Raw genomic sequence first — 13,113 nt, 5'->3', positions numbered from 1 at the left:
TGGTTAGCATGTTGGCCACACAATCGGAAGTTCTGGACAATGTCACAGAGGAGTTTGCGTGTGCGTGGGTTTTCTCCGGGTACTCCGGTTTCCTCCCACATTCCAAAAACATGCTAGGTTAATTGGCGACTCCAAATTGTCCATAGGTATGAATGTGAGTGTGAATGGTTGTTTGTCTATATGTGCCCTGTGATTGGCTGGCGACCAGTGTAGGCTGTACCCCGCCTCTCACCTCTGGGATAGGCTCCAGCATACCCGCCACCCTAGTGAGGATAAGCGGCATAGAAGATGGGTGGATGAATTGCACATGTTTATGAACGTGTACAATGTTTTGTCACACGGAATGTTTCATTTCAACCAGCAGATGTCACTATCGGCCTGACTGTACATCAGCGTATGGACACTCACACATTGACAATTTGTTGACCCAGTGCCAGGGTCAAATTGGCCATCAAAAAAGCTTCATTAAATGTACAGGCCATGTTTTAAGTCGCATTTTAACATTCTTAACCGTCTAAAAAAGTTAGGCCTTTTGGAGTTTAACATTGGCTTCATTGTAGACGAATCCAGTTTGTCTTTTTCTGTTTTTTCACTGCTCACATTTTGCACAAATAGTTCACGTTTCTGCACCTCATCTTTCACTTTTAAACTGCTCCAACCTCCTCCGCTCCAACACTCCTGCACTGCATACGACTCAGCACACACATTATCCTCACTTGAACATGCACGCACACGCACACATCTTCGCACATTTAATCTGTTCAGGTTGCCTGCTAGCTAAAGTGTGTTCTTTGTGTAAATGCTTTGCTGATTAGTCAAGGAGCAAATTACCTGCATGTCCCTTCCTCCCCCCTCAAAACCGTCAATGTGCACATCTCCTTTTTGAAGGCGAGCTATGTTATTTCTCCCGACCCCCCGCGGCGACGCTGGCATGCAAGCGTTGATAAAATGGAAAAAAAAGGCACACGTGCGCTCAGGACCGTTCTTATCAGTGTGTGAACAAAGTGCATACAAATCAGACTTGTGCTGTATATCAGAAGCTTGGCTAATTGCTAAGTGAGCAGCGTCTGTGAAGCAAGATGGCTGACAATTAAATGCTTCTCGTAACGAGATGAAACTGGAGGCACAGCTGCTTCTGTTTGGCCTCCAAAACTTGTTAGTGGCTGCAACACTCACTGTGGCTGTCTCAATTTGTGCACTGCCATACTCACACTAAGTATTTTGAGTACATAATTCCAATGCAAAGTATACGGAAAAAGGCTGTGGGCTCTTAGTTCACTCAACATGCCTCCAACAGTGAGTGCGCAGTACTGGATTTTATGTTGCGATCCAAATGTTGGCGATAACAAGTGGTTGCAAATCACCATGAGGGTGAGAAGTAGTGGCATAAGCACTGTCATCCAAGAGAAACCGCATTGAGAGGAACCAGATGAGGTGCTTCGTGTATCTGGTCCGGATGCTTCCCGGATGCCTCCCTGGGGAGGTGTTTAGGGCACATCTGACTGGTAGGAGGCCTCGGGGAAGACCCGGGACTGCCCTGGGAATGTCTTGGGATTCGCTGGGAGGAGCTAGGCGAAGTAGATGGGGAGAAGGAAGTCTGGGCTTCTCTTCTTAGGCTGCCCCACGACCTGACCTCAGATAAGCAGAAGAAGATGGGCAGAAGGATGGATGGATGGATATTGCATCATCATCAGGGGAGAGAGTTCCATAGCTTGTGGTCAACCACAGAAAAGGCTCGGTCTCCCCTGGTCTTAAGTCTCGTCTTGGGCACCACAAGTTAGAGCTGGCCCTCGGACCTCAGTGACCGCGCTGGAGTGTAAATTTGGATGAGGTCCGAGATGTATTTGGGGGCCAGCCCATTCAACGCCTTAAAAACAAATAATAACATCTTAAAATAAATCCTAAAGCAAACAGGCAACCAATGCAGGGAGGCCAGAATTGGGGTGATGTGCTCCCCCTTTTTGGTTCCTGTTAAAAGCCGTGCCGCAGAGTTCTGGACTAACTGTAAGCGGGAGGGAGACTTTTGGCTAATTCCAGAGTAAAGTGCGTTACAGTAGTCCAGATGTGATGAAATAAAAGCGTGCATTTTCAAAGTGTCGCAAAGATAAAAAAGATTTAATTATAGATAAAAGCCGAAGATGATAAAAACAAGATTTTATAACTGCATTCATTTGTTTATTGAGTTTTAAGTGCGTTACGTATGCACAGAAGGATTGGCCAAAATCACCACCATAAGTGGCACCCGCATTTCCTGCTTGACCTTATTTAGCATGGTGGCTAATGTCACGGCTGAGTGAGATGAAGGAGAAACATTATGTATGTGGTCACTTCTAGTGTTGGGAGCAATGAACTCAAAAACAACGGTGCCATTATTGTAACAGTAACTGGTAATGTGAATATCTAAAAAGTTAAAACACACTCATCTCTATAAGTGATCTGGATGTCACTTCAATTACCGTTGTTCTCCACAACAACACCTGAGACTAAATAGCTAGCCAAGAAAAGCTGTGGTTTCTGACTTGGTAAAACAAAGTCCCATAGTCCCTTTTGTTAGCAAACTCTAAGACACAGGCTCCTCCCTCAGCCCTAATCCAATGAAAGTCTCACAGCACCACAATGCTCAATACTTTTACATATTTGAAGGTTTAAAAAAATAAAAATAAAACAACTAATGCAAACATTTCCCAGGTAACTAATTGCAGTAATTCTGTTGCTAATTAATCACTTTCTGGGGTAAGTGACGATAATAACTAAATAATTTCCTTACCATAGAATCTACTCAGACCTGTGAAATTTACATGTCTGTCTGTAATGTGAATAATCTCTTTTCTGTTTACATTTTTATGTAGATGTAATTAGTTGGTGTATGTGATAGCGGGTAACATTAAAGTGAATGGAAAATGATGTATATGTAAGAATGCTAAGATGTCATGTTTCTTTTAGGTAACACAATGAGGCACTTTAATCAGCTAAATTTAATTGATTAAAGTTAAATAAACATGTTATGCTTCATGAAAGAGTTAACGTTGTTCTTTTAGTCCACAGTGCAGCCGTGCACATTCCTATTAGCTTAAAATAAGAGCGTGCGCGGTTGAAGGTCACTAAAACACAAAAGGGGCTTTTTTGGCGCTGCGGTCCAATATAGCGCATGCGCAGTGCGAGAGGACTGCTTCTATGCAGACTGCAATATGGCGAGAATGTCTGACAGCGGAGACACGGAGCACACCAGCTGGGGGGACGATGAGGACATCCAGGAGGTACAGATCACCGGGGAGGAGGAGGAGGAAGGGGAGGACCTGGACTGGGTTTCAGGCAGTACAGTGGAAGTCCTCAGCAGGAGTGTGGACGAGGGGGAGTGCAGCAGCCCCCCCGCAGTGACAGACTCTCACCTGGCCACTCATTTCCCGCGCTCTGAGCGGAACAAGCTCAGTGAGAACACCCGCCTGGCGACCCGCTACGCTGTCCGGATTTTCAGGGAATACCTGAGCGAGAAGGCTCAGAGTCCGGACTTTGAAAGTCTATCCAAGGAGGACCTGTGCGCGCTGCTGCGCTCCTTCTACGCGGAAGCCCGCTCCAAAAGTGGCCAGCTGTACAGCAAGTCCTCCCTCATTAGCATCCGCAGCTCTCTAAACCGATACCTCAACGACCCGCCCTACTGCCGAACCCTGGACCTCACCAAGGACCCGGAGCTGCGCAACGCCAACTTGACCCTGGCGGCGGTCATCCGGCGTCTGGAGGAGCAGGGGGCGGGGCCGGTAGTCCAGAAGCAAGCCATTACTCGCTCGGACCTGCGCAGACTGTACGAGTCGTCAATGTTCGACGTGGACACGCCGTTTGGACTCCTGAACAAGGTCTGGTTCGAGACCTGCATGTACTTCTGCACCAGAGGCCGCGAGAACCAGAGGGAGCTGCAGGAGGACTCATTCGGTCTGGCCGTGGACGAGCACGGCCGGAAGTTCGTCTACTTCAAAGCCCTGGGACCCTACCACAAGTCCCGTCACCCCAGGAGAAAACCCGAGGCGGATGGCGTCACCCTGCCGCGAATGTACGAGACGTGTACGGATCTCTGCCCGTACGCCAGCTTCGTCCGGTACTTGTCCAAAAGGAACCCCCTGTGTCGGGCCTTCTTCCAGAGGCCCCGGGATCATTGCTGCACCTCGGAGGTCACGTGGTTCGAGAACAAGGCCATCGGCAAGAACCTGCTGGGTACGCGCATGCAGATGCTGTCTCGCGCGGCCAAGCTGTCCAAGACCTACACTAATCACTGCATAGGAGCCGTGGCCATAGCAACGCTCGACGGCGTCGTGGGCGCTGCTACCACAGCGAGCTGCGTTGCCACAGAGACGCGACAGGGTCACGTGGAGCCCAGTAGACTCCTTCCCTCTCCTCACCCGAAAAGACGCGCACTGTCTCCTCTGGAGGGTAGTCAAAGACATGCGCAGCACACTGTCCTCTCCACAGTCAAACAGGTAGTCACACCATTGGCCCTCTGTATATTATTAATTAAATATATAATTTGATATAAAACTAAATGCTTTGTCACTTTCAACACACAGCTCAGATAGTAGCTTAGCTTAGCATGTTTTGATTGGATTGGTTTTAGCATCTTTTCAGGACAACATGTATCCAAGTGACCCCATTCACATGTTTTTTCTTTTGTTTGCATCGGAACACCAAGAAAGGCAGAGAAAAAAGCCAAATGTGATAATTCCACATACAACTCCAAAAAGTCGTGAGTGTCAAAAACACCTTAAAGGGGACCGATTATGCTTTTTCCATTCATCTGACCTTTAAATGTTGTTAGAATATTGTATTTGTTAAGCAAAGTTTCAGATAATTATGTTTGTGTATTTGGAAGTGAGCCCGGAAAGAACTTTGGGATGGAATGCTCGGTTTCAGAGTTTTTCCTAACAATAAGCTTTGTGGCGTCAATGCGATCCGGACTTCCTTATATGGGCGTGTCCAGATACGCTATAGGCCTGCCATTTCCCCTAGCCCTGCTTCTCTAGGTTCCTAGGAAATGTTTATTTGGGTCTAATGAGCATTAGGCAGAAGTGGTTGGAGTTGCTGATTCCCAAGGGACTGTTTTGTGAACATGGAAACAGTGATGTCCGTCATCCAAAAGCTTTACTCTGGTCTCATCTGTCCACAGGACATTCCTCCAGAAGGATTTGGGCTTCTCCAGGTAAGTGTTGACAAACTCCAGCCTGTTTTTTTATGTCTGCATCAACAATGGGGTCTTCTTGGGTCTCCTGTCATGGTGTCCCTTTTCATTCAAATGCTAATGTTTCTCTGCTTTTGGGGATGTTCTGATGCAAAGTAAAGGGGTGCCAATGTTTTTGACCATGACCATTTTGACTTAATGATGTGTCCACGGAGTGTGAATTTGTCAAGTACACTCACTTCGGTTGCCATGGGTAACCTTGCCTTGCTAATGAACTTACCCAGCATGCACTACAGTGACAGCCTCAAGGTGAATGACGCCTGCTTGGTTATGTTTGTTCTCAGTAAAAAAAAAAAAGTAATTTGCTTCTAATGAAACACATGACTAATATGACATATGACTGTAAAGCTCTTGGATGGGAAAAACAGAGTAAAAAAAAAAGAGGCTTAAGATGGCGGTAACAAATATTGTTAAAGAATGTGAATGGATGAGAAAGAGAAGAGGTGCATCATGGAAAGAACCCGTCAGTGGAGGCCAATGGCGAGCCTGAGGCGGCCATTACTTGTGTTTTAGCGAGTCTGGAGTCTCAGGCCAAGCGACAGCGGATGCTTCTGGATTGCAGATGGACGAGGGAGGGAGGCGGGGTACATTTTAGGATGACTCATTTAATGCATTTAGAAACCTCAGCAATGTCGCCTTCAGGTCGCATGTTGCTTGATGCTATGTCAGCTGGATCTAGTCTTTCACGGTCTGTGTGTTATTGTCTGTTTCAACACAGCCTGTTTTACCACAGCCCGTGCCTGTCACCAATATGGCCGCCTAGTGGTCACCTCCTTCTCCTTTTGTGTCCTAGGATGGCGGCGGTGACAGCAGTGAGACGCCGGCTCCTTATGTACCTCCGCTGTGTTCAACCGGCATCCCCGCCGCCGCCCAGCTCACCAAAACCAACGCACCCGTCCACATTGACGTCGGAGGTCACATGTACACCAGCAGCCTGGCCACACTCACCAGGTACTCCGAGTCACGGTGAGTGACACTCAGCAGAACTTGTGGGTGATGTTGGTATGCTTGTAACCACAAGGGGGCAGCATTTCATCGCAAAAGTTAGCTTGTAAGACTTCATTGACTTGACTCTTTAGGAAACATGTCTGGTTCCAGTGTCACAGAGGACATTGTCTTTTTTTAGACTGCAAACTCGTGGACTATTTGCTTCAGTAGTCCCTGTATGTGACGCGCTAGCAGTGTGTTTGTCTTCGTCTCGTGTGACACGTGGCGGCAGGATCGGACGCCTGTTCGACGGAAGCGAGCCCATCGTGTTGGACAGTCTGAAGCAACACTACTTCATCGATCGGGATGGCGCAATTTTCCGGTACATCCTCAACTTCCTGCGTACCTCCAAGCTTCTCCTGCCGGATGACTTCAAAGTGAGTGTTCGTGCCCCTCAATAACTTTTTGACCACAGCTTCATCTGCTGGATGAAGCCCCACTTGACCCCAATGCAAGTAGATGGTAAAAATAGAATCTTTGATCTGTCCACTTGGGGCTATAATACAGGAAATACAATATCCACAGTATTCTCCAAGTTGCTGATCTTTGATCTTTTAGGAGTACGAGCTGCTCTACGAGGAGGCCTCCTTTTTCCAGCTGGTTCCCTTGCAGGCAGAACTACGTCACTGGCGAGCAGAGCGGGAACGAGAGAGCGCTTTGCAGCCGTGGGAGTGTGTCACGGTTCAGGTAGCCCAAGACCTGGCCGAGAGGATCAGCGTAAGTGGCCTCCACTCCACCATCGAGGAGGTCTTCCCGGAGGTCAATAAGAATGGGTGCGAGTCCCAATACGGCAGACGGGAACGTGACTCCAAGCACGTTATCCGCTTTCCGCTCAGTGACTACTGCCACATCAACTCTGTCCAGGTATGGAACATCACTCACACAGAGTATACAGAAAAACAGCCCTATCATACATTTCCCACCTTTCAGACTTGCGTACAATCAAGGCCAAAGTATATGGTTATTGTTGCTTGTTGTTGGTTATTGTTTAATAGGGCTTTTTGTGCTAAGCAATGAACAGCACCACTCCCCTTTTTAAAGCTAACAGTCTGTTATTTTCACTCAATCATCTTCAGCCTTTGTTTTGTCCTTGCCAGAGAATGACTTACATGCTGTCAGTTGGTCCTTTTGTGACAGGGCTCAAATGCAGTGGAAATTTTTTTTTTTGGGGGGGGGGGGGGGGGGGGGTATTAACTTCATTTTCATGACAAACAGGACTTGCCATTCATCTTGTCACTCTTCATTAGATTCTGGAGTATGTGGCAATTGACATCATAAAAACTGAGGCAGCGGACTTTGTAAAAAAACATATATATATTTCCGCCATTTTAGAAATTTTTGTCCATGACTGTGTATGTTTAAAATCTTGTACAGTCAAACCTCAAACAAATTTGGCTTTGGTTTTGGTAACTTGGTGATTTTGCAAAATCATGTGTCCAAACAAAGTACCCTAAGTGTTGGTAACTAACCGTACATTTCTGTGCATGGAGTGTGAATGATAAATAACCTGCCACGGGGGCAAAGAAAATTGAGAGCGTCATTAATGTAAAATGTAATTAAAAGTAATTAATTAAAGGTGAGAAACATTATTAAATTCCATCTCAGTAGGATGTATGGGAAGTCTGCATCACTAAGTTCCACCCTTTCCTCATTTATCACCATTTCTTTCATTAAGGTGAGTCCAAATACTTTGCCTATATGGTTTACAGTCATCTGTGTTTGTGTAACATTTTATGCTGCGTGTTGTGTGTGGCTTACTTGTACACATGTGGCTGCAGGTGTTGGAGCGACTACAGCAAAGAGGCTTCTGTATCATGTGCGGCTCGTGTGGCGGCGGCGTGGACTCCCCTTCTCACTTCAGTGAGTACGTGCTCCAGAGGGCGGGGCTAGGTGGCCGGCACCCCCTCTTGCGAGTCAAACACGAAGAGCTGGAGCCAACTCCGCCTGACAGGAAGTGAGGTGATATATGAAATCATATACGACATGGACATGTAAATATTATACATCTTATTGTTTATAGTATAAGACTGGGTTTTTGTATCACGCTGTCATGTGACATTCAACACAAAATGTTTGTCCTCTTAAAAAAAAAAAAAAAGGAAAAACACGGAAAGATGACAAAAAAATGCTTGTGGACATTTTTTTAATGTGACGGATGAAGAAACATATTTAACACTTGCAACTCTTTTACAACTTAGTAAGTTAAGTAAGGAGAACTTAAAAATAACAAACCCCCCGCCAAAAAAAGAAGAGCTGTAATCACAGCAGCAGCTGCATAAATAACAAAATATATGAAAGAACAAAAATGAGTCAATATAAACACCAATTATTATTCATATTGGACCAATCAGTGGGAGGAGCCGGCAAGTTATCACAGCATTGCTTTGTAAAGAATGAGGGAGCGACGCAGGAAGCTGTCCTGCTCCATGCACGCCAGCAAGTCACGCAACATGACCCGAGTCACGCGCTGAAAGCCCTGTCTGGGCGGCAGGGACACCTGATACACAGAGAAAAAAATATACACAAACAAACATACACAAGTAGGTACGCAGCAACTAAAGTAGCAGGCTTTCAGAAGTCATCCAAAATTTTACCTGTCTTTCCATCTGAGTGAGCGGTCTCTTCTTACGTGGCCCGATGGCGGCCAGAGCAGTGATGTTTGCCTCGCGCTGCTGCAGCTGAGCTTCTTCTATTTGTTGCAACTAAACACAGAACGCAGGCATACACATTTGTGCAACTTGAATTGTGTTGATGTAAGCAACAGATAGTGAAGAGTCACCTCTTTGGCTCGCTGCTTGAGCTGCTGGTGCAAGGGGTCCTCAGTGTGGGAGCGACTCTGTGTGAGAAATTTGATGTGAGACCGACGCTCAAAAAGCTGGTCCACTTTGTGTCCGACTTACCCTGGCCAAGCGCAGCAGCCTCTCCTTCTCCTCCTCGTCTTTCTGCTTCTTCTTCAAACTCTCCACTTCCTCCAGGAAGCGCAGCTGAGAGCGCACATCGCTCACTTTGGCGTGCCACAAGTCCTCCTGCAATCCACAGAACGGTTATGTCACTCTGTAAATCCGAATGGTTCAGGACATCGTCCTAGGACCAATTATTTAATCACACAAATGAAAATGAACTCAAACATTGTGCAGGCTGCGATACATTGCCACATGCATGCGTGTCCTCATACGGTATATGTATGCCATATGCATATGTTCCTCGTCTCTCGCCTCCTGATTTTAGCACCTTAGTGTGTTTGTTCCAAGAGGGGGTTGAACCCTATTGTCAGTCATACAGTCTGTCTTGGGTGGAGGCAGAGTTGGTACAGAGGGTGTAACGTAGTAGAAATTAGTATATTTCCATTTTGTCCTTTTTGTTTTCATTGTACTTTTCTCAAAATTATGTTAAAACATCACCTGGTCTTGGTTCTCGTACCATCTGGTCTCATGAACAGAACATTTAGTGACACCCTTAATAATAACGCATTCTTTTACGTTTTAATAATTACAAATTAGAGCTAGTAGAGATCCGAAGGTGAATGAGGGCACAATGAAGACGGCTGTAGACATATTGGCCAGTACCTTGACTGCTGATTTGCGGAGTTCTGCCATCACAGTGAGCTTCTCCAGGATCCCACGGAGACATTCCTGGGTGGCATGAGAGACCAGAGACACCACCTCCGGACCCACTTCAGTCACCCCTAGCTCCCGTCCTGAAGCAGAACCCACAGGAGGATAAGAAGTGCTGGTATCAAAACGAGTCAAAAACCAAACGATTTGTACCCGTGTGGAGGATTCTGCTGAGCACAGGGGTAGGAGACAGGAAGAGCTGGTCCTGACAGGACTGGACCACAGAACCCACCGCACTGGTCAGGTTCTGAGCATTCTCCTCGCTCAGGTTGACTCCTGCCATGGACGCCACATCGTTAATATCGTCATCATCTCTGCGGGAACACAGACAGATGAGAGCAGGAGTGTGATGGATTTAGGTGTCCAATGTAATCTTCTTACTTGTAAGATGCTGAAGTGTCCCTGAATACAAGTCGAGGGGTGCTGGGCGGATCTCGAACAAAAGGCTGCTTCAGCGGGAAAGCTCCTACAAAAAGATTTACGACACTTTGCTTCAACAATGTCTTGCTACTATCCAGGATGTTTGATTGCACCTGTGATGTGTTTTCCTGTTTGGACCAGGGTGACTTTGGCTGTGGAAGCGGGCCTGATGTTCTTGGGGATGACTGCTCTGGACTGGGCCAACATGGTGAGCTCAGGTCTCAGACTCGTTACTCCACTCGACAGCTAGAATGTCAGCCAAGTGATGTTACATTATTGTTTTTACAATGATGGAGATCTTTAGAACACACAGTCCACCTGCTGGGCTGGTCTTGGACTTGGTACTGTGTCCACACTGGGCTTCTTCACAGCAGGGGTGCAGGAAGATGAGGCCTGCTGGATGAATAACTGGGGGTCTGAGGTGAGGCGACGGACAGCTGGAAGACTTTTCTGACACAAGGGAAAAGACAACTGTGATGTTTAGTTCAGTGTGGCGGAGGCAGCAAAAGGAATAAAAGGTGTCATGTGACCCCGACCTTGAGAAAAGGCACCAGGCACGGCTGTGGCGTGGACTTGAGCTCCTGATAGAGTGCCTCTGTGAACTCCTCTGCTTCCAGCTTGCCTTCCTGCGGGGGAGACAGTGTGGGCACGTGACCCGATGAGCAGACACATCTAACATGAATGGCAAGGAGCGAGAAAACCACACCAGCAGACTCCTGACCAGGCCTCGCACGTTGTTGGCCATGTTGGCAGAGTTGGAGTTGCTGGACGCTAGCTTCATCAGGGTCACCAGGAAGTTCTTGCACTTCTTCACGCTCTCTAAGGTCTCCTGATGGATGGATAGACGGTCACGCAAACAATTAGTGTGGGCCAATTTTGTGAATTTGTTGTGATGTCACTCAGTACAGAACAGACCTCCTCCAAGGCCAAACCATAAACAAAAGTGGGGACAAGTTCAAATTTCATATGCTTCTACTGACTGGTGTCAACAGGACACCTGTGATTGAAGACTCACTTGGCTAAATGTAGGTGGGGGCTCTTTCTTGGTTTCCATGGCGACTGGCTGCACAAGGCTGCAGGTCTGAACCATGGGTGTTTTGGGAGTCATGCCAATCACCTGAAGGTACAGTACAAGTCAAACTGGTGCCCGTCACAACCGGATGGTGGTACCTTCACCTTCACCGCCGCCGTCTTCTGAACCGCTGCTGCTGGCTGGAAAGTAGGAGGAGCCGTCATCCGGATCACTGTCACCTTCTCTTTGCTTTGGCTTGCAGCTGCTGTCGACGCCTGGAGATGAAATAATATCTTTAATATGGATGGTGGCTGACACCTGAACAGTGGAGCACCCCAGCAGACCTCACACACACACCTGGGGGATCAGTTTTCCTGCTGCCTCGTTCCTGCTTTTCACTCCCTGCTGAGCCTGGGCCAAAGCCTGCTGAGACATCAGCATCAGCTGACCACTCTCACTGCGGATCAGCATCATACCTGTCAATCAACACATACTTTCATTTTACCTGATATGGACAAAAGAATGAGGAAACACCAAGCTCCTCAGAGCGGGCCTTTATAGACAACCATAAGGCTCACCTGGCGGGATCTGGATGTTGGTGGGGAGCGGAGTCTGAGCCGGTCGAGACGTCACAGCCACCGGTGGCCCTGCTGACCTTGGCACAGTTATAACCACTGTCCTTCCTTGAGTGGAGCTGGCTTGGCTCAAAGCTGCTTTGGTTAGATGGTTGGTGCCGATCCCACCTGGCTTGGACACAGTGGTCACCACCATGACGGCGGGGGAGGGTGTCTGAGGGGGCTGAACTGATGAGGTGTTGGCTTGGAGAACAGGGCCAGTGGAGACCACATCCACCTTGGAAACACCTGAAGAAGGTATGGGGCCACACTTGGCTGGAATTGCTAATGTCTTCACTTGAATGTCTTCTCTTATAGTCCCAGTTGTCTCTTTATTTGTGGACATCATTACTTCTGAGTGGAAAGCGACACAATTGAATTATAAACTTTACTGGCAAAATCTAACATAAACTCATCTAAAGTGAGATTAAGATTGCCAAAATAAATGTAAAAACGTACCTTCCTGTCGGCATTAATGTTGATTTTGTTTGACCCAAGACGAACAATAAACGATCCTTCAGCTACTTCAAAGGGAGCTAGCTCCAAAGAGATGCTATATTTAGAATATTGGCAGGTGTGATTTAGCTCTTTTAGATAAATCCACAACTGTTTTATCAACATAAAATGCAGAAAAATGTCTTAACTCACTCCATATACACGGCACCCACTCAAATACAAACCTTATTTGACGCGCTCAATTGAAAACATCGCCAACTGTGCAAAGTTAGCCAACTCGCAATTAGCGGTTGAGTCAAAACACTTTGAATGAAACTGCCAACGTCACGAATGGGATTTCATGTTGATAGATGAATGGAACTATGAGAAGTGCCTAAGACGACATGGAATTGAAATGATGTAATGAGAAATAAGAAGTCAATTGGTTTCGAGTCTGGATTCGACGCGCCTGCCAAATCAAGCGCTGGGGCATGTGTGTAAATTCCGTAGTCCTCCAGGGAAGCGGACGCACCTTGCATCCTGAACGCTAGACTGGTGGTGCGTTCAGTTGCACACTAAAACCAATTAAGAGAGAGTCAATTGACAGAGAAGGATCCAGTTGATTTAATTTTCTCGATCTTTAAATAGAAATGTTCGATGTTTGTGTGTTTTTTCAACAATTCCCTTCCCTTACAGCGGCTACAGAAGTTAACTCTACGGCCACCCTATGGAGGCAAATATGTACTGCATAAAAACTCAACGTCAGCATTTCATTGCTTGCTGTCTTTTATGTTAAACATAAAAAAT

The 13,113-nt window shown here is 46.9% G+C and overlaps 2 protein-coding genes across 8 annotated transcripts; one reads left to right on the top strand and one right to left on the bottom strand.

The window, feature by feature from the left end:
- The first annotated feature begins 1 nt into the window (after position 1).
- LOC131130102 (uncharacterized) lies at positions 2 to 9,311 on the top strand. Of its 2 annotated transcripts, none has more exons than XM_078790191.1 (6): positions 2 to 4,469; positions 5,153 to 5,185; positions 6,018 to 6,190; positions 6,444 to 6,588; positions 6,770 to 7,075; positions 7,990 to 9,311. In XM_078790191.1, exons 1-6 carry the CDS (start codon positions 3,189 to 3,191, stop codon positions 8,167 to 8,169), a joined length of 2,118 nt encoding a protein of 705 aa, XP_078646317.1. In that variant the 5' UTR covers positions 2 to 3,188; the 3' UTR covers positions 8,170 to 9,311. The 2 variants fall into 2 exon arrangements, with proteins under 2 accessions (XP_078646317.1, XP_078646316.1); XM_078790190.1 differs by having other exon boundaries at positions 6,351 to 6,588.
- On the bottom strand, positions 8,346 to 12,781 carry LOC131130103 (transcription initiation factor TFIID subunit 4-like). 6 transcript variants are annotated; one of them, XM_078790193.1, is made up of 17 exons: positions 12,552 to 12,781; positions 12,331 to 12,424; positions 11,836 to 12,225; positions 11,615 to 11,733; positions 11,422 to 11,532; positions 11,261 to 11,362; positions 10,952 to 11,074; positions 10,782 to 10,871; positions 10,564 to 10,695; positions 10,359 to 10,491; positions 10,207 to 10,291; positions 9,979 to 10,139; positions 9,778 to 9,908; positions 9,112 to 9,237; positions 8,991 to 9,047; positions 8,806 to 8,913; positions 8,346 to 8,708 (listed from the first exon to the last, which is right to left on the bottom strand). In XM_078790193.1, the coding sequence occupies exons 3-17, from the start codon at positions 12,218 to 12,220 to the stop codon at positions 8,583 to 8,585; spliced, it is 1,989 nt and encodes a 662-aa protein (XP_078646319.1). In that variant the 5' UTR covers positions 12,221 to 12,225; positions 12,331 to 12,424; positions 12,552 to 12,781; the 3' UTR covers positions 8,346 to 8,582. The 6 variants fall into 6 exon arrangements, with proteins under 6 accessions (XP_078646319.1, XP_078646321.1, XP_057930239.2 ...); XM_078790195.1 differs by having other exon boundaries at positions 11,836 to 12,222; XM_058074256.2 differs by having other exon boundaries at positions 12,331 to 12,407.
- Positions 12,782 to 13,113: the final 332 nt, after the last annotated feature.

This window comes from Doryrhamphus excisus, linkage group LG4, assembly GCF_037039965.1.
Source record: "Doryrhamphus excisus strain RoL-2023G ecotype Guam linkage group LG4, RoL_Dexc_Guam_v1.1, whole genome shotgun sequence".
Classification (NCBI taxonomy): Eukaryota; Metazoa; Chordata; class Actinopteri; order Syngnathiformes; family Syngnathidae; genus Doryrhamphus; species Doryrhamphus excisus.
Note: the sequence above shows the minus strand (reverse complement) of the source record. Positions and strands in the feature narration are given on the sequence as shown.